Here is a 24364-nt window from a genome sequence, read left to right on the forward strand (position 1 = left end):
ATGTTAAAGGCACGTGCAACCTGACCATGTAACTGTCTCACCACTTCCAGTAAATGGTGACTCCCACTGCTATGCATAGGTAATAGACAATCCCACACAATCAGCAGATATTGCAGAAACATTAGTTACCCAGTAGTAATCCCACAATACCATTTCCATTAAGTACGACAGCTTTTTAAAGGATATCACCCTGCTGAGCGCGAGTTAAGGGTGCTCGCACCCATGAAAACAGCAGAACATAATGTAGGATACTACAGTCCCGCAAAAGACAGCATGGCTCCGAACTTCACCGCCTACGCGGGCTTTCACGCATCCTCCTCTCCAGACGATCTCTGCAGTCAACTCTCGTTGCAGTCCAGCCATCTGGCAGCCTCCCGAGGAGTCCCAAAGAATGAAGCAGTTCCAAACGCAACCACTCGCAATTTAGCCGGATACATCATAGAATATTGAATGTTCAGGTCTCTCAGACGTTTTTTAACGTCCCAATATTGCAACCGCTTTTTCTGCACTTCCGCAGAGAAATCCGGAAAAAAGGACACTTTAACGCCATTAATGGAGATATCTTGCAGCTCCCTTGCCTTCCGCAATATCCGATCTCTGTCCTTGTAATGTAGCAGCTCCACTAAGACCGGTCGCGGGGGTCTCCCCGGTGGCCCCGGTCTGGTAGGTACTCTGTGTGCCCTCTCGACAGCATATAAAAAAGGAGACAATTCCTCTCGGCCAAACTGTTCCAGCAGCCATTTTTCAAAAAACTCATCAGTTAGTGCCTTCCACTTTTTCCGGCACTCCAACCAAGCGCACGTTATTTCTGCGTAGCCGATTCTCTAAATCATCCGCCTTAGCCTGCAGGGCTACCACCGCCAATGAATGTGACTGTACATCACATCAGAGCTCGTGAATAACATCTTCGACGTCAGACACTCTCCCCTCAATAACTGTTGTACGTTCAGCCACTTTCTCCAAATCATTTCTCAAAAGTAAAATGTCCTCCTTCAGGCCTCCCACCTGCCCAGTCAGCATGGATAAAATCGAGAAGTTCTGCTTCACTGCAGCAAGTAGGTCTGTGAGGGACGGCTCCTGCACCTTATCTTTCCTGTGATGCGTTCTGCAACCATCATTATGTCTTTCCCGCCGCTGACCACCCAGCTCTTCCTCCTCTTCACTCACCGTGTCCTCCTCCAGCTCAGAGTATCGTGAGCCATAGGCCGGGCTGCCTGTCTTTCCACTGCTAGCCCCAGGTGTCCTGCCTGCTGCCGAACTGCTTGCACGGGGAGTTCGTGCAAATCTCTCCAGCCTGTCTGCTGCTTCAGAGCGCATGTGTCTGCTCCTGCAATCTTTCTCCTCAGCGCAATCTTGGATTTCCGGCCCCGGAATGCGGTTAGTTTGGGTCATTGGACCTGCGGCCAGGCTGGGATTTGCATGCGTATTTAGGCCATCTAAATAGGGCCTTACCTTATAGTATGTTCCAGCAGTCGAAAGATCGTGACATATGCACCCGTGAAGGGTGCAACCTACTCAACATCAGACTTCTTTTTAACACATATACTTGACACGGTATACATAGAATAATCGAATGCCAACTTCACCAAATGTATTTTCTCAACATAAGCATTTAGAATATTCTAAGTTGGGGGGTTTTATCTAAAAAAAAAACTAAGGTAGTCAGAATCCCAATTGACAAGTGACTGCTCCAGAGATATCATTCTATATTGACACGAATGGGAGTTCTGAAAACAGACAATGAAGAAAAGAAAAAAAAAGGGTTGTCTCTCTACATATTGTACCTCTGGCTTAATATATTTTATATTGGGGAAGCTACTGCAAATTCCGGAAGTGTCGCAGAGCAATTTCAAACCCAAACAGATAGTAAGCTAGAAGTGTAATAGGGATGCATTTGAAAGGACTTCAATGGTGCGGTGAGCATCATGTAAAACATATAAGACAATATACATCTTTAAACTTACCAGAATGTTTTAATAAATCAAAACAATGGAAAGTCATAGGTATTTGAAAACAGATATACAAAATTTATATACAAGTAGGTAGATGCCTGGTAAGCATCGGTCCGCCATTATTAAATGCAGATGTACAGTACAAAAATTTTAAATCATCCACAGTTTTATATAAGACGTCTGAAGTACATTTCAGCAACATAGTAACTAAGAAAACACGTACATTGTTTTAATCATTTAGGGGATTGTCAGGTTTTTATTATGTAGTTCTGTAGTAGCAGGGTATATGCAGTGCTCTATTATTCTAATAGTATTTAGGGCCTCATTTATCAAAACTATTTTTGTTGCCCATAGTAACCATTCACAAGTCCGCTTTAATTTTTCAGAGCAGTCTAAGGCCCCATGCACACAACCGTAGATTTCGTCTGTAATTACGGACACATTGATTTCTATTACTGATTGATACCTTCCCGTATATTTACGGGAAGGCGTCCGTGCCTTTGAAACCTTCCGTAAAAAATAGGACGTCCCATTTTTTTGATTTTATGGACCGTGCTCCCATACTTTATAATGGGCGACCGTGTCCGTAATTATGGGCATGGTGCCTAAGAAACGGAAGCAAAGCTCAGATTGGTTGCTATGCACAAGAAAAACAGAACTCTCTACATTTGTCCGCATGCCAATCATACAAGCATATCAGGGAGATATATCAAAACTGGTGTAAAGGAAAAGTGGAGTAATTGCCCATGGCAACCAATCGGGTTGCCGCTTTCATTTCCCAAAAGGTCTTAGAAAAAGGTGGAATCTTATTGGTTGCCATGGGCAACTACTCTAGTTTTCCTTTATACCAGTTTTGATATATCTCCTCCATTATATTTTACAAAAAGAGAACTACATGTACTCTGCTATTTGAATCCTACTTCATAAAAATCCCTTTAAAAACAGTACAATGTTAAACAATGGTCACACTAAAGTCGTTTACTTGTCCTCACCTCTTACAATGTCATAGCAAAAAATTATTTGCATTATAAAGTACTATAAAGGCCTTAAATTTTCTTCTCTACTATTAAAGTCTGCCTATTGATACTGCTAGTGTTAACTTTCACTGCATTTTTAAACCAATATCATCCTTTCTCCTCCAATTAAATAGAATTTACATTTATTCAACCCATCATTTTATATGTTAAATATAGTAAAGGTCAGGAATAAAAACTAGTGCAGAGAAAACCAGTAGTGTCACTCATGGCAACTAGATAATTTCATTTTCTAACAAAACGAGAGCTGCTATCTGGTGGCTTTGAGCAACCATCATTTCCAATTGAACTACTTTTTTTTTTTTGGTTTGTTTTTCTTTACACATGACACAACGATTTGTTTCAAGAGGGAAGAACATTTTAGAAAATAAAATTATTTAAAAAATAAAATGTTACAGACCCTAAAATGATCCACGTATGTTAAAGGAGTTTTCCCACGAGGGACATTTACGACATATCTACAGGATATGTCATAAATGTCAGATAGATGCGGGTCCCACCTCTGGGATCCGCAACTATCTATAGAACGGGGCCCCTAAACCCCGTTCTACCTCTTTGTGTTCCAGCCAATTTCCAACCATGAGAAGAAAACAGCGTAGCTCGGTGAGCTACGCGGTTTCTGTATCTGCCATTCAGTTCTATGGATGCTTCGCAAAAAGCACAGCTCAACGAGTTACGCCGTTTCCGCTACTCCTGACCATGTAATCAGAAAGTGGCCGGGAGGCGTGAGCACAAAAAGATAGAACGGGGCTTAGGGGACCCCGTTCTAGAGATAGGTGGGACCCGCATCTATCTTACATTTATGACATATCCCGTGGATATGGTAAAAGACTTGAGGATAGAATCCATGATGGCAAAAAAAATTGGTGTTAATGAACACATCCCAATGATACAAAAAGGTACGTTTCGACCCCGCTGGAGTCTCTCACCATGCTGGAGAAAGACTCTAACGGGGGTCGAACTGCAGCTTTTTTTTATCATTGGGATGTGTTAATAAACACCAATGTTTTTTGCCATCTTGGTTGCTTGTCCACAAGTCTTCTACCATTTAAGGAATATCCAAATGGGATTTTTGGATATGGAATTTGCATTCACTCTTCTTCTGAGTGGGAAGTTCCTTTTCCAGGGAGTACTGTGGAAACCTTTTTTTTTTTTACAAATATCCTGTGGATAGGTCATAAATGTCCCTCGTGGGAAAACCCCTTTGAGTTGGTTTTATACAAATTTGATCCCCTGCGCACAAGACTCAAATGAGTTACCCAGGATCAGAAAAAAAAAAGGATCTTGGCTTCTCAGAAACAGCGCCACCTCTGTCCATGGACTGTGTCTGGTATTACATCTCAGCCCCATTCACTCAGCTGCATAACCAGGCACAGCCCATTGGCCAACATGACAGGGTTTCTGAAAATAAAGACCGTTTTAACGCCTTTTTAATGAGCAAAGAGGGAGGACTGGATCACCACATACATTTTCTAGCATCTCCAATGTAAAGTGTTTCCATCCAACAGAAGTAGCAGGTACCTTCACCTACAAGCCCCGGATCCAGCAAGCCATTATAATAACCACCAAAAGCATGCGTTAATATACAAAACTCTTCTTGAAGATGACCATTAGTTTACTCTTTAAGGTTATATTCACATGAGGCAGATTTGTTGTAGAAAGATCTGCGACTGAAAAATCTATTCCATACATCTCTCTTGGGGTTGTTTCAGCAGCATGTGCATAATTTCTGCAAAATTCTATTCAGATCAATGGAACGTTCGCAAAAATTCCTGCAACAAAACTGACACGTGTGAATACACCCTAATGTATTATAAGTAGCACTTCTGTTTGTGGATCCTCTTCCCAGGAAAATCGTGATATGAATATTTTTAATTCTTCAGGAAAAAAAAAAATATACTTTTCATCCAGAAAATGCCTTCAGAGACCTATTAAGCAGTTGCAGACTTGTAGAAAAATTCATGTGTTCAAGTGTAAAATCCACTGGGATCCAGTCTGGGAATCAATTGGCTTTATTGTACAACTTTGTTGAGAAAAAAAAAAAAATTGAAAGAAGAAATCACTCTGAGTCACTGAAGTCACTTTGAATAAAAAAAAAAAAGGCGTGTGAGAATTGCACACAAGTCATCGTGACCACATTAAGCACGCAACATTCTTATATTGGGACATCTGCGTAATGAAATGAGCCTTTCATAAAACAACGTAAAAACCTTCTAAACTTGGCATCCATTTACACAAATGAAATAAAGAGTAAAAGATACATTTCCCCCCAATCAGAAAGATAGAAAAAGATCAACCTCTCTGGCAAGCTGCTGCAACGGACACCGCTTAATCCAAATCCTGTGCCGTGCCGTCAGGATCCGTCAGAGGTTGAAAGGGGAGGGAACAGGTAGGCATTAGGCCTCATTCACACGAGCGTGGCGTTTTTGCGCACGCAAAAACCACTTAACAGCTCCGTGTGGCCTCAGCATATGATGCGCGGCTGCGTGCTTTTCACGCAGCCGCCATCATTATGACACTCCATTTGGATGTTTGTAAACAGAAAAGCACGTGGTGCTTTTCGGTTTACATTCATCCTTTTGACAGCTGTTGCGTGAATCACGCAGTTCGCACGGAAGTGCTTCCGTGCGGCATGCGTGGTTTTCACGCACCCATTGACTTCAATGGGCGCATGATTCGCGCATGATTCGCGCAAAACGCAGAAAGAACGGACATGTCGTGACTTTTTTTCAGCGGACTCACGCTGAGTAAAAATCACGCACATGTCCGCACGGCCCCATAGACTAATATAGGTCCGTGCAACGCGCGTGCAAATCACGCGCGTTGCACGGACGTTTTTTCGGTTCGTCTGAATAAAGCCTTAGGTGGAAAAGTGGAGGACGCTTCATGCTATGGCGGGGTGCTTAATGCCAATTAGTATACAGTTCAATTTTAGCATTCTGAAAGAACAAAGACATCTTGTAAAGTTATGAGGGCAATGCTTTTCACAATAACACACTAGTGGTATAAGTAGGAGTGAAAAATACAGTGACAGAATAAAATGGGACAACCCCTTTCCATATGCCCCATTAGGACAGAGAGGAGGTCGCTGGCTTGAGACCCACCAATATAACCGCTTATTCAGATGAGCATGTCCGTTTTGCAGCGTATTTCATCCATTTCAATTCCATGAGGTATCCGTGTTCCCGTTCTGTTTTTTTTTCTCATTATTTCTTTAGCAACTGGTGCGTGAAAAACACGGACAGCACACAGATGTCGTCCGTGTGCTGCCCATGTTTTTCACACACCCATTGACTTCAATGGGCGACGTGATCTGCAAAAAAACGGATCAAAATAGGATATGCAGCGAGTTTCACGCAATGGACACGCTGCGTGAAAAACCACGGACGTGTGATTAGCCCCACTGAATTCCATAGGTCCATGTGCAGTTCGGTTTTTTTTTATCGGACAGCACACGGACATATAATACGCTAGTCTGAATAAGCCCTAAGTCAGAGCAGAGCGTTGCTGAAGAGAGTGGTTCCGCTCCGCCAGACTCAGTGCGATCATGTAGTACATGGTCACTCATTCATTTCCATGGGCTCCAAGTGATGCTATATTATCCCCTGCCATGTGATGCTTCAGGGCAAAGCAGCGGCAGCACAGAGCGTCTCCCAGGGATAGAAGCTAGACCCCTGGCATTCAGTAGATCTTTGGGGAGTTTTAATTTTAAGAAGGGATTGTCCGGATGGAAGAACATCTTTAACAATGACGATCACTGAATTAACTTGGGCTTCATGTTTTTGTCTAACAAAAAGCTGGGTGATGTACACTGATGGGAGCCCAAGTCAATTCAGACAACTGAATCCCCCAGTCCAAATACAAAAAGAAATGAGTTAGGTTGAGGTCTGTCATCCCACTTACACTTAATTGATTCCAGATTCGTTTTTTGTGCCAGTATGCAACAGTTTACTATGACCTCTGGTATCAAAGCATAATGTATGCGCCTTATGTAAGCAGTCCATTGTGACTTTCCACTTCCATGAACCATTAAAACTATGCTACATGACCTCCATAGTGTAAGGACTTCAACCCCTCTCAACACCGATCAAAGTTTCCAAGAAAACCTCATTGTGTTAAATTTGTAACTATCGCCCCTATAAAGAGCGATATTTCAACAATGCCAAATGCACGTTAAAAGACAACCTTAGTATTGTGACTGGGAGCACAAGGATGTCTGCCGACAAGATATGAAATGATTTTAGGTGCCACTAGTTCATGAGGAATCACAAAAAAAAAAACCTAACACATTTAATGTGTAGAGCGAGTAATGAGATTTACACAGTACTAGTCTATTGTCCCCAAAATCCCACAACTACCAGCAAGTCTGTTCTTTATGATCGCACATATTTATCAGTTCTATAACCAGTATGTTTTATTTAAAAAAAAAAAAAAATAATAAAATCTTCATCTTCTATAATGCTATAGAAGCCTCAGTCTCTCTTAAAGGGGCTCTGTCACCACATTATAAGTGGCCTATCTTGTACATAATATGATCGGCGCTGTAATGTAGATTACAGCAGTGTTTTTTTAGAAACACGATCATTTTTGACGGAGTTATGACCTATTTTAGGTTTATGCTAATGAGTTTCTTAATGGACAACTGGGCGTGTTTTACTTTTTGACCAAGTGGGCGTTGTGGAGAGAAGTGTATGAGGCTGACCAATCAGCGTCATACACTTCTCTCCATTCATTTACACAGCACATAGTGTTTGTGTATGTGGCTGCACATAGCGATATAGCTAGATCGCTATCTGCAGAGTAAATGAATGGGGAGAAGTGTATGACGCGGATTGGTTACTGATTGGTCAGCGTCATACACTCGTCTCCACAACGCCCACTTGGTCAAAAAGTAAAACACGCCCAGTTGTCCATTAAGAAACTCATTAGCATAAATCGAAAATAGGTCATAACTTCATCAAAAAAATAGTTTTTCTAAATAAAAAACACTGCTGTGATCTACATTACAGCGCCGATCACATTATGTACAAGATAGGGCACTTATAATGTGGTGCCAGAACCTCTTTAAATCTGTTAACTGGCCCTCACAAGTGATGCCATTTTATTTAGCAGATAGAAGATGAACTTACAAGCAACAAGCGTTTCACTAGCCTCATGCTTATGCAGTGGGACAGATATGTGTTAATGTTTGCTAGGAGAATGCTTACAATTGTCCATATTGGCCCTCATATTTGGTAATGATGTTCTTGCATTTGCCCAGTTCTTTTCGCAACTCAGCCACTTCTGTACGTAGAGCAGTGTTCTCCTTTTCTAGAAAAGCTGCTCGGACAGTAATCTGGTTCTCCTTAAGTCGGCGGGCATCTCGAGATCGCTTAGCTGCCACGTTATTTTTCTTTCGCCTGTTCCAGTATTTTTCATCCTGTGTGAAATACCATGAACGTTTACACAGTGAACAACAAGCCGGTCAGCTATACCACAATAAAAATGTATAGGCATTTTTAGAATATATATATTTATTTGTCATGAGACTTAGTGTTCATGCACACAAGAGTAACTGGGATCTGGGTTCTGTGTGGTACGGATCCCGAATAGAATACTAACGTGACCATGGATATCACTGTTGAATGTTGGATAATTTTTTAGCAAATTTTGATCTAAAAAATAAATGAACGCCATATATCAGATCACATTTTTATTCTTAATACGATCGGATATAAAGCAAGTAACATGGACCATAAGTAGCGAAAGTACGGTAGGCAATAGTTTCATATTGGGTGCGGTGTTGCACATCATATTGCTAATGATCATGTACATGAGGTCTTATACACAATGTTGTAAGGGGAGTACAAGACACTGTTCAGACACAAAGATAACTTAGACTGCTATCCTTATTACTCCGTTAAGAGTATTATCCAACTAATTGCTCCAGAGCAACAAATCCTTCAGATGCAGACGTCCTATTGGATACTACTGTGAACTAGTCCCACCAGAAATTAGACCTGGCATCAGGTTAAGGGAATGTTCACATTAGCGTCATAGCTTCCGACGGATCTAAACCGCAAATAACGGACTCCATAACTTTAATGCTGTACGTTAGAGTTTGAGTCACAAGACTGATATAAACCGTTGACACAAAGCTATAACCTGTATCACAGGCACTTTGTTCCTGGGTAATTGACTTTGGGAACTCAGAGCAAACATAAATTTTTCTAGTGTTCAATATGTGTACATGTTTAGTTAATGTAATATGCACGGTTACTACTACTAAATAGGACTATAAGAATGGGATTTAAAAAAAAAAAAAAAAGAGTCGAAAAATTGGTTTCACACACCTTCAGATCTTCTGGGACATAAACTTTCTTGGCCTTTTTTATCATGGGCTGTGGCTTCAACTCTTCGTCTGCAAATTTGTGTTTCCTAGGATCAAACAGCTCCCCTCCTGGCACGCTAGAGAGGACCAAGTCGGTAGGGTCTGGATTGAAGTTTACTTCCACTTCTACCTTTTCTGGATCAATAGGACTTGGCAGATCAGACTCTTCTTTTAAAGTTACAGTGGTTTCTGCATTGCAACAACATAAGGCAGATACAGTTAGGTCCAGAATTATTTGGACAGTGACACAATCTTCATGATTTGGGTTCTGTGTGCCACCACATTGGATTTGAAATGAAACAACTGAGATGCAATTGAAGTGTAGACTTTCAGGTTTAATTCAAGGGGTTGAACAACAAGATCCTGTGAAACGTTTAGGAATTGCAACCATATTTCTACACAGCCTCCTCATTTCAGGGGCTCAAAAGTAATTGGACAAGTTAACATTACCATAAATAAAATTATTATTTTAATACTTTGTAGAGAATCCTTTGCAGACAATGACTGCCTGAAGTCTGGAACACATGAACATCACTAAACGCTGGGTTTCTTCCTTCCTGATGCTTTGCCCGGCCTTTACTGCAGCTGTCTTCAGTTGTTGCTTGTTAGTGGGTCTTTCTGACTTAAGTTTTGTCTTAAGCAAGTGAAATGCAGCTCGATCGGGTTAAGATCTAGAGATTGACTTGGCCAATGCAGAATATTCAACTTTTGCTTTAAAAAAAACCTCTGAGGTTGTTGTCGCAGTATGTTTTGGGTTATTGTCCATCTGTACTGTGAAGCGACGTCCAATCAACCTTGCTGCATTTGGATGAATCTGAGCAGAAAGTCTATCCCTGAACACTTCAGAATTCATCCGGCTGCTTCTGTCTTCAGTCACATCATCAATAAACACTAGTGACCCAGTGCCTTTGGCAGCCATGCATGCCCATGCCATCACACTGCCTCCACCATGTTTTACAGAGGATGTGGTGTGCTTTGGATCATGAGACGTTCCAAGGCTTCTCCATAGTTTTCTTCCTCCCATCATTCTGGTACAGGCTGATCATTTCATCTGCCCAAAGAATGCGGTTCCAGAACTGGGCTGGCTTCTTTACATGTTGTTTGCAAAGTCTAATCTGGCCTTTTTATTTTGGAGGCCGATTCATGGTTTGCACCTTTATACTATATGGCTAAATCCTGGCTCTAATAACCACAATGAATATCTTTCAGGCTGGAGCAGGCAAAAATCAGGTGAAATCCAAACACCTTGAAATAAAACAAAAGTACACACCTTCTCTGGATTGTAGATGGTCTATTGCTTGTGGACTGAGCAGAAACTTTATATACTATGGTTTGAACCTTGTGGTGAACCCTCTGTATTTGCTCTCATGAAGTCTTCTCTTTATGGTAGATACTGATACACCTACTTCCAGGAGAATGTTCTTCACTTGGGTAGATGTTGTGAAGGGGTTTTTCTTCACCATGGAAAGGATTCTGCGATCATCCACCACTGTTGTCTTCCGTGGACGTCCAGGCCTTTTGGAGTTCACAAAAATCACCAGTGCGCTTTTTTTTTTTTCAAGAATGTACCAAAATGTTGATTTGGCCACTCCTAACATTTGTGCTATCTCACTGATGGATTTCTTAATTTTTTTTCAGCCCAACGATGGTCTGTTTCACTTGCATTGAGAGCTCCTTTAACCTCATGTTGTGGGTTCACAGCAACAGCTTCCAAGTGCAAATGCCACACCTGTTAATCAACTCCCAACCTTTTACCTGCTTAATTGATGATGGATTAACAAGAGAATAGCCCATGCAGCACATTAAATAGCTTTTGAGATAATTGTCCAATTACCTTTGGTCCCTTGAAAAAGAGGCCGCTACATATTAAAGAGCTGTAAATTACTAAACCCTTCCTCAAATTAGGATGTGAATACCCTCAAATTAAAAGCTGCGAGTCTGCACCTTAAGCCCATATTGATTATGTAACTGTAAATTCAATATGTTTTGGTAAACAGCTAAAATGCCAAAACTTGTGTCACTGTCCAAATTATTCTGGACTTAACTACGTTAATACACTATAAACCATATTTCCTTACCAATAAGTTTCCATTCATTGATTTAAATAAACTATTATAAATGACGATGGACAGTTCAGAAATATTATTTTACCTTACAAAGTTGAAAGATCGATAGTTTACATAAAAAGCAGAGTACCTTTAGAAATGCATTGCATTACTTGTCTTATACTGATCCAGATTTACAACTGTATTGAAGTTTTGAGCTGCATTCATAATTCTGCTGCTTGTTGTTGGAAATAGGAAGCTTTTCATAGGCTATCCACAATACAGCCGAGCTCCTTTAATGCAGTCAGTTAGTCCTTTATTAAATTATTCAACATACTTAGTGTAAAAAGTAATGCTATCAAAAATGAAACTCACCAAAGCAAACTTTATTCAAAATTTTGAATGAAATTAATGCTGGTAGGTTTCACCTCTGCAGTCAGCAGAATTGTAAATGCAGAGCTGAACTATAAAAAAGGCTCTAACTAGGAGCAGTAAAAATTAACACAATTTCCAAATGTAATAAAGTTTGTGTTAACATCACAGGAAATTCGACATGCAAGATTTCTGTAATTATCATTGGACAGAAGTATTAAACGGGTTGTACCAGAATAATAAATTATTACCGATCCACAGGATCACTGGGAGATCCCCACCGCTGGGACTCCCACTGCTTGACCACGGTGAGGACGACACCGAATGGAGCGGTTGGTTAATAATGCGTGCTCCATTCAATCTATGGCATTGACTGAAACAGCTGTGCACAAAACTTGGCTGCTTCTGTCATTCTCATAGATGTTGAATGGGGTGGCAGGGGCATGCTCGACCTCTGCCCAATTCAAGCTCCTCCTGCAGGGGGGGGGTGCAGTGAGGAGAATTCTCACGAAAGTGGGGGACCCAGCCATCAGGAAATCATCACTTATCCCGAGGATCGGTGATAGTTTTTGATTATGGGTATTCCCAACTTAAAGAGGCTCTGTCACCAGATTCTCAAATCCCTATCTCCTATTGCATGTGATCGGCGCTGCAATGTAGAGAACAGTAACGTTTTTTTTGGTTTTTTTTAAACTTTCATTTTTGGCCAAGTTATGAGCTATTTTATATATATGCAAATGAGGTTTTAAATGGACAACTGGGCGTGTATTGTGTTTTTAACTGGGCGTGTTTACTTGTTTTACTAACTGGGCGTTGTACAGGGGAGTGTATGATGCTGACGAATCAGTGACCAATCAGCATCATGCACTCCTCTCCATTCATTTACACAGCAGCATCACGTTCTTACTAGAACAATGTGCAGCCACATACACAGACATTAGTGTCCTGATAATGAATACACATGACCTCCAGCCTGGACGTCATGTGTATTCAGAATCCTGACACTTCTGAATCTTTTCTGTGAGATTTCCAGCAAGGGAAACAAAATCTCGTTTACCTCGTAATCTCGCGAGATTACGCGTGGCTTGCTGGAATCTCACAAAAAAAATTCAGAAGTGTCAGGATTCTGAATACACATGACGTCCAGGCTGGAGGTCATGTGTATTCATTATCAGGACACTAATGTCTGTGTATGTGGCTGCACATTGTTCTAGTAAGAACGTGATGCTGCTGTGTAAATGAATGGAGAGGAGTGCATGATGCTGACTGGTCACTAATTCTTCAGCATCATATACTCCCCTGTACAACGCCCAGTTAGTAAAACAAGTAAACACGCCCAGTTAAAAACACAATACACGCCCAGTTGGACATACGAAAAAAAACACGCCCAGTTGGACATACGAAAAAAAACACGCCCAGTTGTCCATTTCAAAGCTCATTTGCATATATATATATATATATATATATATATATATATATAAAATAGCTCATAACTTGGCCAAAAATGAATGTTTTTCCAAAGGAGATAGGGATTTGAGAATCTGGTGACATTTTTGGCATATACCATGGATATGCCTTAAATGTTTAATCATTGCAGCTCCCAGCTCTGGGAGCTGCACATATTTCCATAACAGGGGTCACCTGACTCAGTCTTCGCTTGGTGAGGCGGCTGCAGCCTCCAGACGGAGAATAAATGGAGAGGTGGCCGCTTGATTGGCAGTTTCCGTAACTCACATAGAAATGAATGGAGAGAGCTACACACATTCATTCTCCCCAGTCATTGATCGCCTGGATGCAGAGATTCCCTTTCTGGAGATAGCTGTGGCTACAAGACATTTATGGCAGATCCCATGGATTTAAACAATCTTTTAAAGCACCTTTAAGCAATCTTAATGTGTTTTGACAGACTGCATCATGCTCCTAAAGGCCACTGCAAAGCAAACGTCACTGCCTAGCATTAGGCTGAATTCACACGGGATGGAAATGCTACGGAACTTCTGCAGCAAATCCGCATGTAACTGCAATTTCACCCCTTCTACATTAAAAAGGGTGAAATCCGCAGTGAACATCCAGAACAGAATGAGAATGCTGAATATTTGAAAATCCACAACACGCTCTGATTTCTGCCAGGAAAATGTTCAGCACATTGTGGATGAGATTTGTTCAAATCTCATCCACATGGCTGGTACTCTAATCGGCACAGAAAATCTGCAGCATTTCCGTCCCATGTGAATTCAGTCTTATAGTTTCAAGTACACCTAGAACTTACTTCATATTTAATACCAATACTCTCATGCAGTGTTATAATTGGGATAGCTTCCATTAAGTGGTACAATATGGAACTGCTTGAAGTTTCAAGTTCCCCATCATTGCCCATTGAACCCATTAGTCAACACAGGCTGTTTTCTTATGACATTGAGTAATCTGAAAATCACTAACAAGTCTATAGGGCAACCACAGGGAATCTGGTACCACTTCTGAAAATAATACTATTTTCCTATGACAACAACCCCTGTCCAAATGCCTTATTAGAAAACATGGCTGTCAAGGGGGAGGGGGGGCGGTCTACTACTCTGGACCCATAACTATTAACTACTGCAGAGAGCTGCTATAGAAAGAGCAACTTCAGAAAAATTTAAGGAAGTCCCCGTGAGGTCAGCTGCTACTTCATCTGATCGCTGGGATTAGCTTACTGCTGAAAAAGGGTTATGTTGTGTATTCTCAATTGCACTCTTAAATGTACATTTAAAGAGAACCAGTCACTTTGACAGGCTGATGTGAAATTAGAAGAGTAGAGTTATACTAAGGGAATATAATTGTATCCACTAGACAGCCCCCTGAATGTGCCAGACAGAGGGTCTGAAAAGAACGCACTTCCCGGTTGTGTGGAGTCACATGGTGTATCACATGATGCCCTCCTGAAAACGATCATGTGACTTACACATGATCCTTTTCAGAGCTGCTGACAGGCTGAGAGGAATCATGTGATTTCGTAGAACCAAGAAGTGCTTTCTTTTCAGCTTCCCCTTGTAATGGACTCACTAATTTAACTCTATTAGTATGTCATACTGATTATTAGCCTTCACAGGGTTGAAGACTCCCAAAACTACCTAAGAAAATTGACCTTGAAGATGTGTGTGCTTCCTTTAAATTAAAACAATCACACTTATTCTAGACCTCCTAGTCTAAATATCCAGATACATACTGCATAAAAGCAATTACTATAATAACAGCACCTTCAGATGTCTGCAGCAAAACAGATGGCGATACAGGTGACAGTGAAGAAGTAGTAGACGCCAACTCCTCTTCATCTTCCAGCTCAGACACCGGCATAAGTGGATTCTGAATTGCCTGGGCGAGCTGTGTAGGACTGGATGGGATTCCATTCTCGAACAGAAATTCATCAAGGTCCATATACTCCAAATGAAAAGATTCACCGTCATATGGAATTGTTTTATCCCAGATAGGGGGCATGAGCGCAGCAGATACAGCCAGCGAGTTCCCATCAAGGTTGTCATCTTTGTTAGCCTTGTCTTTGTCTGTAAAACATAAAAGGTTAACGCGCAATGTATTTGTGACATTAACGTACATACAGCCATGTCATTATTTGTCGGTTCAGCCCAATACGGGGCTGGATAAATCCAAAATGCACATAGAACACTCGCACCTATATTTTGGGATTTTTATTAATAAAAGTTCTTGTTGCACTGAACTGTTCCAAAATTGAGATTTTGATCATAAGTTTCCAGGGCAAGCTCCACTCCAAGAGTAAGGCCCCATGCACACGAAAGTGTTTTGCTGAAGCAATTCACCCGCAAATCTGCGGGTGAATTGCGGACCCATTCATTTCTATGGTTTCCACAGTCCGTGCATTGGACGGAAACCCGGAATGCAAAAAGAAAGGACAAATCATTATACGGTCCGGGCTCATTGAAATCAATGTGTGCATGGTCCGTGAATTGCGGGGGCGGCCCTCGGATGACTCTCCGCAGACATCCGTGCTGCAATCGCGGGCCGTGCACATGGCTACGGTCGTGTGCCTGAGGCCTAAAGTGTAACCCTAAGGCATAAATATACAGACATTTTTATGTCACCAACAGCGGAGGCCAAACTCTTGCGGCTCATTATTGCCGGTGATTTACCACGACAGAAAGTGCCTGTTCTTAGCTTAAATTCATGACAGAACAGCGCCAAATAAATCTATTTAACAACACTCGATCAGGTAGACCATATATTCTCTGAATTACATTTCTACTGCCACAACTCTGCTTGCTGCAACACAGTCCTAAACAGTCTTGGGCTCTATTCATACTTGCCACTTTTGCAAGGCATTTAAAAAATAAAACAATTTGAAACAAACGGCACATATGAAAACATCCTAAGGCCTTGTTCAGACAGGGAAGAATATTTTTTAAGCCAAAACCAGGAACGGAAGCCAAATAGAATACATATATAAAATGAAGGCCTTCTAGGGCCAGTTCACACTGAGTTTTTTTACACGTTTTTTCAGCGGAAACCGTGTCGGAAAACACGCCAAAAAACGGCTGAAAATGCCTCCCATTTATTTCAATAGGAGGCAGAGGCATTTTTTTCTCGCGAGTGGAAAATACGTCTCGCAGGAAAAAAAAGCGACATGCCCTATCTTCGGGCGTTTACGTTTCTGACCTCCAATTGACATCGATGGGAGGCAGAGAAAGTGTATTTCGCTGCATTTTTTGCTCAGTGGCCGCGGGTGAAAAATGCCGCAACAAAAAAAAAACGCGGCAAACGGCGTGCAGGCAGATGAAAATCTGCCTCAAAAAATTTCTGCCAGCAAAAAACTGTGTGTAAACATAGCCTTAGGTCTGCTCTCCTGAATCTAATTCTGCTAAAAAAAAAACCATGCACAATCTGGAGCAAATCTGCATTGCGTGAACAAGGCCTAAGGAACAAAGGTTATGGAACGTACATTTACACATGCAGGTTTTGAGGTCTTTAGTGAGACCAAACTGCATATTTTCCTATTTTTCACAAAAAACAGTGGCAACACCAGCATGTGTGAATGAACCAATCACAACATTTGGATCTTTTGAGGGGTCTCTTGGAATCGCAGTATTTTTGACAGCAAGACAGAAAAATACTAGGAGAGCTGCCTCAAGGTTCACAACGCAATTGTGAACAGACACTAAAAAGTTAAAAGTGTATTGCCTATACCCAAAACAATTGGCAGTGGTGACGATCAAAGAATAAAACCAGTAGTAAGACAGGTTTTTGCAGTAGTATCCCATTAACATGTCAATTGCAACAGACTCCTGGTCTAACCAAAGTAAGGGTATGTGCACACGATGAGAGGCTTTTACGGCTGAAATGACACTGTTTTCAGAAGAAAACAGCTGCGTCGTTTCAGCCGTAAAAGCTCCTCCTCGCATTATGCGAGGCGTCTGTGACGCTCGTATATCTTGAGCTGCTCTTCATTGAGTTCAATGAAGAACGGCTCAAATTACGTTGCAAAGAAGTGTCCTGCACTTCTTTGCCGAGGCAGTCAATTTACGCGTCGTCGTTTGACAGCTGTCAAACGACGACGCGTAAATTACAGGTCGTCGGCACAGTACGTCGGCAAACCCATTCAAAAGAATGGGCAGATGTTTGCCGACGTATTGTAGCCCTATTTTCAGGCGTAAATCGAGGCATAATACGCCTCGTTTACGCCTGAAAATAGGTCGTGTGAACCCAGCCTAAATGGTCGCTTTTATAAAACGCTAAATATTCAGCAACTCAATTAAAAACAGTGTGATTCTGGAATAGCCTCCCTACTGCTTTCATACCATTAGCTCAAGTTCACACACTGCATTTACAACATGCTTTTTGAATGTATTTTAAGAAAGGAGGTAACAGACCCCTGAAGGATGAAGCAGCCGCCTTTCTTTGAGCCTTGCATGAGCAGCTCTTCTTCCCCAGAGACAGAGGAATTAGTACCCCCATTTAGAGGATAATGGGGGTTTCAGCAGTTGGACCCCCACCAAACACTTGAGCATATCAAAATAGATACATTTTCAATGTATTTTCTTAGAAAACCCATTTAGGCTGTGTTCACACAGAGTTTTTTTTACAGGAGGAGGTTTTTTTTTTCCCTCTTTCTGACTGATTGAAATGGGGTTTTGGAGGCGGAAACCGCCTCAAGATGGGTCATGACGCTTTTTACCGCGACGCGGTTTTTTTACTCGCGGTAAAAAAACCCGTCCAACTCCCATTGAATTGAGGAAATGGGAGGCATTTTTGGGCGGTTTTTGAGGAGTTTTTTGGCGCGGTTTCCGCGTCAAAAAACTCTGTGTGAACAGGGCCTTAGGCTGGGTTCACACAGAGGTTTTTGACGAGTTTTTTGACGCGGAAACCGCGCCGCAAAACTCTCCAAAGACCGGCCAAAAATGCCTCCCATTGATTTCAATGGGAGGCGGGGGCGGTTTTCTCCCGCGAGCTGTAAAACCGGCTCGCGGGAAAAGAAAGGACATGCCCTATCTTCATGACATCAATGGGAGGCAGAAAAAGCGTATTTTGCTGCGTTTTATGCCCGTGGTGCTCAATGGCCGCAGGTGAAAAACACCGGGAAAATCGGCGTGCAGGCAGAGGAAAACCTGCATCAAACTTCCAAACGGAACCCAGCCTAATAAGCGTCCCCTTCCCATTAGAAACAATAGTTTACACCTAGGCCTTGTTCACACAGTAGTTTTGCTGCATGCGGTTTTTTTTAAGCCAAAACCAGAATTGGATCCATGCGAGACCTATAAGGCCTTCCTTCCTATATACATCTCTTCTGTTTAGGTTCTGTTCCTGGTTTTGGCTTTAAAAAACAAATAAAAAAATATCGCATTAAGCAACTCATTAGCATAAATCTAAAACGCTAATAAAGTGGTAAAAATAGATCGCTTTTTTAAATAAAAAGCACTGCGGTCACCTACATTATAGCGCTCATCTCCTTATGCAGGAGATCGGGCACTTATAATGTGGTGGCAGAGCCTCTTTAAAAAGGTGAATAATAGTCGATTACTAACTTATATCACAAAATCTGTGGAGAGAGGTTTACGGATACATTATGAACGTCTGTGCGCATCATCAGATAAACGTAGCTTATTCCCCCTCTCTCCATATTGGCCGAGGGTACATGTGTATGGGGGCAGTGTGCCCGGTCATAGGAAGGTACTGGGCATTATATATGGATCACACAGTTGGTAGAGGAGCAGATCTAAGCTCCTTGGTCTGAGTGAAAGTGTATACAAACTGATGATGTCACGCAGCCGTGTATATCATATTGTACAGTCTATATATACACACACATGTAAATATGAAGCATTGATGTCCAGTGTCTGTCACGATATCATCATTGCACAATCACCCGGCCATTCTCTATGACAGCGACAGCGTGGTGAAATGCGTCAAGCAGTGGCCTACAGCAAAATCATGTGACAAGTCACGTGATACTTGCATTTAGTAATGACATTTTTATTTTTTCCCATTAAGGTTATTATTTATTTTGTGCAAAAAATACATTTACAAACAATTTACATATTATTCAATAGGGGGGGGGGGGGAATTATGCAATGTTTGATTTTAAAGTCGCAGTAAAATCGCCTGCAGCTGCATATATCCGCTCTGCACCCCTAGGACTACACCTCTGCTTGCTGGATAGACTGAGAACAAGTCATTGAGCATCAGTCATTATCCTCAGATTCTAATTATATGTAACCCCACTTCCCGGTGTAATCTTAGGGACACTGCTTATGGCCGCTGGCAGCTCAGAGAGGAGGCGCCATAGCCGGGTAGAACGCCTCACCGCCGTCTCCTGAATCCAGAAAGTTCTTTGGAGGATTCTCGATAAGCTTCTTCAACACAAGTGGGAAGGAGTCGCCACGCAGTACCGGTGCAACCGGAGAGGTAGAGGCCTCGACCGGAGGCTGTGGTAAAGACATTACGGACACGTTAATATCGAATAAATACGTAAAGAACTTGCTGTATAGTAGCAGTTTTCACGTCTACTTCATTATTCATGATCCTCTTGTGCTGATTGGTGAAAACGTTGACTCCATGCAAATGACCCCCGTGTTCCCTACCGTTTACAGCCAATAACCACAGCGCCTGAGACTTTGACGCACTTTATGGGCGTGATTTGTAGTTCACCCTCAATATATAACAAGCCGATGTACGTAGCGGAGTGACGCAAGTTCTGACGTTAAAATAATAGGATCGGTATGAATGAGGCTCATTGGCTCTGAGTCTGCATAATCTATAGCCTGCGCGATGATTGGCTCATATTGCCGTCTTACACAACAGCTCACGCCTCACAGTCACGAGATGTCACAGACAGAGTCACGTTTTGGTAGAAGTCTATTACGTTTGTAACTCCTCCTTATTCTTCCCCGCTGCCAATGGGATTTCTGAATTGTCGTTTAAAGGGGCGTATATACTTTTCTTGCTTCTGATTCGCTAGCAGCTAGATACGTCCATATCCTTTGTTTACCACCCCGAGCTGTCACTGGGTCAACCACGTGAATCTTAACAAGAGTATCATGTGACTAGCAGTCCAATGTGGGCTTCTCTAATAGAGGTCCCATTGAGGGCAATAATAACCAATTATATTCCTTTTTGTATTCTTCTATTTATGCTGCACTTTCTGAGGGCACAATGAAGAAGTGACAGACGCACTGATTTCAGCTGTACATCTAGGGAGGGAACTGTCAATCAGCGGGAGGAGGGGGGGGGGCTTAATATATGAATATATTTGGACTCAGACTTGCAGAGAGCGCAAGTTCTAACTACTTGATAAGTGATAGACACAGTGATTTCAGTGTGCTATCACTCAGACAGGGCAGCATAAATACCTGACCGATCCGTTTTAAATGTAGTTGCAATCTACATACAATTACCTTCTTAGGGTATGTTCACACTCAGCGACCAAAAACATCTGAAAATACGGAGCTGTTTTCAGGCGAAAACAGCTCCTGATTTTCAGACGTTTTTGTAGCAACTCACGTTTTTCGCGGTGTATTTTACGCCAGTTATTGGAGCTGTTTTTCAATGGAGTCAATGAAAAACGGCTCCAAAAACGTCCCAAGAAGTGACATGCACTTCTTTTTCACGGGCGTCTTTTTACGCGCCGTATTTTGACAGCGACACGTAAAATAAAGGTTTGTGGGAAGAGAACACCGTAAAAGCCATTGAAAGCAATGGGCAGATGTTTGTAGGCGTATTAGGGGCGTTTTTTCAGGCGTAATTCGAGGCATAAAATGCCCAAATTACGTCTGAAAACACTGCATGTGAACATACCCTTACCCCTACACAACCAACAGTTTAGAAGTTTAGACATAAAGGGGAGTAAAGTGCTAAACTTTTGAATGACCCCCCCCCCCCCCTCAATTACCAGCTCCATGTGAAAGTTAGGCCTTATTCACACGAATGTGTATTACGTCCGTGATACGCACGTGAAAATTACGCGCGTCGCACGGACCTATGTTAGTGAATGGGGCCGTTCAGATAGTCCGTGATTTTCACGCAGCGTATGTAAAACTCACGACATGTCCTATACTTGGGCGTTTTTCGCACATCACGCACCCATTGAAGTCAATGGGTACGTGAAAATCGCACACGGAAGCGCTTCCGTGTGACGCTCGTTATTCGCGCAACAGTAGATAAAGAAATTAAGGAAAAAATAAAAGCACTTCCTTCATTTCTTTTTCTAAACTTCAAAACCGCGTGTCATAAGAATGGCATGGCATGGCTACGCAGCACATACTGATGACACACGCAACTGCAACGCGCGCAAAACGCTGTGTTATTTGCGCGTGCAATACGCACACGTTCGTGTGAATAAGGCCTTAGGGTGAAGGCACACCTACCGGCCGAGTCACAGTTAAAAAAAAAAAACTACTTCCAGCATGACCTGACAAGTGTTGAGAGCATGCTTTAACAATGGTACCACACACTATCATCCACATAAGTAAAAAATGTACGATTGGGGCATGGGAGACATCAAACCCTAGACCTCTAAGTTAAGTTAAATTCCAATATTATTTTAGACCCCAGACCAGATCTCTAAATTAATTCAGACCCCAGATTAGACTCCTAAATCAGACCATTTACCAGACTCCTAAATTAATTCAGACCCCTAAGTCAGACCCAGTGGCGTAACTACAACTGTAGCATCCATAGCGGCTGCTACGGGGCCCGTGACGCCAGCCAACACGGGCCTCCCCATGTCCGGAGGCTCCGCTAGCAGCCGCTATGGCTGTTACAGCGGTAGCGACACCACATTCAATAGTGTCTGCGTCCTTCGGGTGCAGATACTTTTTAACACTATGACAGAGCAGGGAGGTAACTCTCTGCTCTGCCATATGCTACAGTATACAGTGGCGTAGATCTAGTGGTCGCAATTGCGACCGGGCCCCTAAACCTGGGTAGCCCGCAGGGCACCCGTAGCCACACAGCGATCACCGCGCTGGTCCCGCTTCCTGAATGCTGGGGCAAGGAGCCCGACAGCTCCGTGCTCCAGCATTTACTCTTACGTGAGCGGCTCGGCGCAGGCAGGCGCGATGTTGTGACGTCATCGCCGAGTCACTCACAGCACAGACTAGAGAAGGATCCTCCACCCATCGTGGGAATGGGGATAGTTAAGTTATTATGTTATAATTTTTCTATTAGGTACTATGGGGCATTATACTGTGTAGGGAAGGGGGGCTGATATGGTGGCTGCTATAGAAGCATTTTACTATATGGGGCGGCATTATACTGTATGGGGGCATTATACTGTGGGGCAGCTATGGGGGGGCATTATACTGTGGGGCAGCTATGGGGGGGGCATTATACTGTGGGGACAGCTATGGGGTCATTATACTGTGGGGACAGCTATGGGGGCATTATACTGTGGGGACAGCTATGGGGGCATTATACTGTGTGGACAGCTTTGGGGGGCATTATACAGTATGGGGGAAATATACTGTGGGGGCAGCTATGGGGTCATTATACTGTGGGGACTGCTATGGGGGCATTATACTGTGAGGACAGCTATGGGGCATTATACTGTATGTGGGCATTATACTGTGGGGACAGCTATGGGGGGCATTATACTGTGGGGACAGCTATAGATGTCATTATACTGTGGGGGCTGCTATGGGGGCATTATACTGTGAGGACAGCTATGGGGCATTATACTGTATGTGGGCATTATACTGTGGGGACAGCTATAGATGTCATTATACTGTGGGGGCAGCTATGGGGCATTATATTGGGGGGGGCAACTATGGGGGGCAATATACTCTGTGGGGCATTATACTGTGGGGGCAGCTATCGGAGACATTACACTGTATGGGGGCAGCTATGGGAGGCATTCTACTGTTTGGGGGCAGCTATGGAGAGCATTATACTGTGTTGGGGCAGTAAGGGGGGCATTATACTGTGTGGGGGCAGCTATGGCGGCATTATACTGTGGGGGCAGCTATGGGGGTGTTATGCTGCATGGGCGCAGCTATCGGACATTATGCTGTATGGGGGAATTTGTTTGGACATTTTACTGCATGGGGGCATCTGTGTGGGCATTATACTGTATGGGGCATCTGTGTGGGCATTATACTGTATGGGGCATTATACAGTATGGGGCATCTGTGTGGGCATTATACTGTATCACAAAAAATATGGATCACCCTAATAGCTGGCGGGCAACAAACATCTAATGCAAAAAACAAATGTGCCTGATCGGACACAATGCCCAGCTTTCCCAGCTATCATAGCGTGTCGGTAATTAATTAATAATTAACTTTTATTGGATATAACTAGCATACCAGCGGCAGTCGTACGTTATGCCGCTGATTCTATCAGTATGATAGCTGGCCTAACTCTGAATTAAAATTAGCACAAATGCCCCCCCCCCCCCCCCCCGACATGTTTCGCTACGAACGCAGCATCCTCAGGGGTATAATGGGGCTAATGAGTCATATGAACTGATAGAATCAGCGGCATAACGTACGACTGCCGCTGGTATGCTACACTAGTGCTTAGTTGCCCTCTACCTATCTAAATACGATCACGTCTCTGCTGGTCAACCCCCTCTAATTTTAATTTATATGTTGGATGTCCCACTATGTTACTTTTTTAGTTATATCCAATAAAAGTTATTTATTAATTAATTACCTACACGCTATGATAGCTGGGAAAGCTGGGTATTGTGTTCGATCAGGCACATTTGTTTTTTGCATTAGGCATTATACTGTATGGGGCATCTGTGTGGGCATTATACTGTATGGGGGCATTATACTCTATGGTGGCATCTATGGGGGCATTATACTGTGTGTGCTGAACCTGGTGTGTATGAGCGGGAATTAAGTGGGATTAGAGGCGTGGCTTAAAATTAAAAAAATTGCCGCTGCGCGCCACATCGATTGTCCCTATTTGTGATCCTCCAAAGTATATCACAGTCTACAGGGAGGGCTGTATAGTCCTGTATGGGGAGGCTGTATAGCAATGTCTACAGGGGGGCTGTATAGTCCTGTATGGGGAGGCTGTATAGCAATGTCTACAGGGAGGGCTGTATAGTCCTGTATGGGGAGGCTGTATAGCAATGTCTACAGG

The 24364-nt window shown here is 42.7% G+C and overlaps 1 protein-coding gene across 1 annotated transcript; it reads right to left on the reverse strand.

Annotated features, from left to right (window-relative positions):
- Nucleotides 1–8189: 8189 nt before the first annotated feature.
- LOC142658041 (thyrotroph embryonic factor-like) lies at nt 8190–20053 on the reverse strand. The gene is given in 5 exon segments (XM_075833703.1): nt 8190–8405; nt 9319–9545; nt 15010–15312; nt 19581–19728; nt 19730–20053. Coding segments are annotated over 5 exon segments (960 nt in total). The 5' UTR covers nt 19796–20053.
- Nucleotides 20054–24364: the final 4311 nt, after the last annotated feature.

The sequence above is a fragment of the Rhinoderma darwinii genome, chromosome 7 (genome assembly GCF_050947455.1).
Source record: "Rhinoderma darwinii isolate aRhiDar2 chromosome 7, aRhiDar2.hap1, whole genome shotgun sequence".
NCBI lineage: Eukaryota > Metazoa > Chordata > Amphibia > Anura > Rhinodermatidae > Rhinoderma > Rhinoderma darwinii.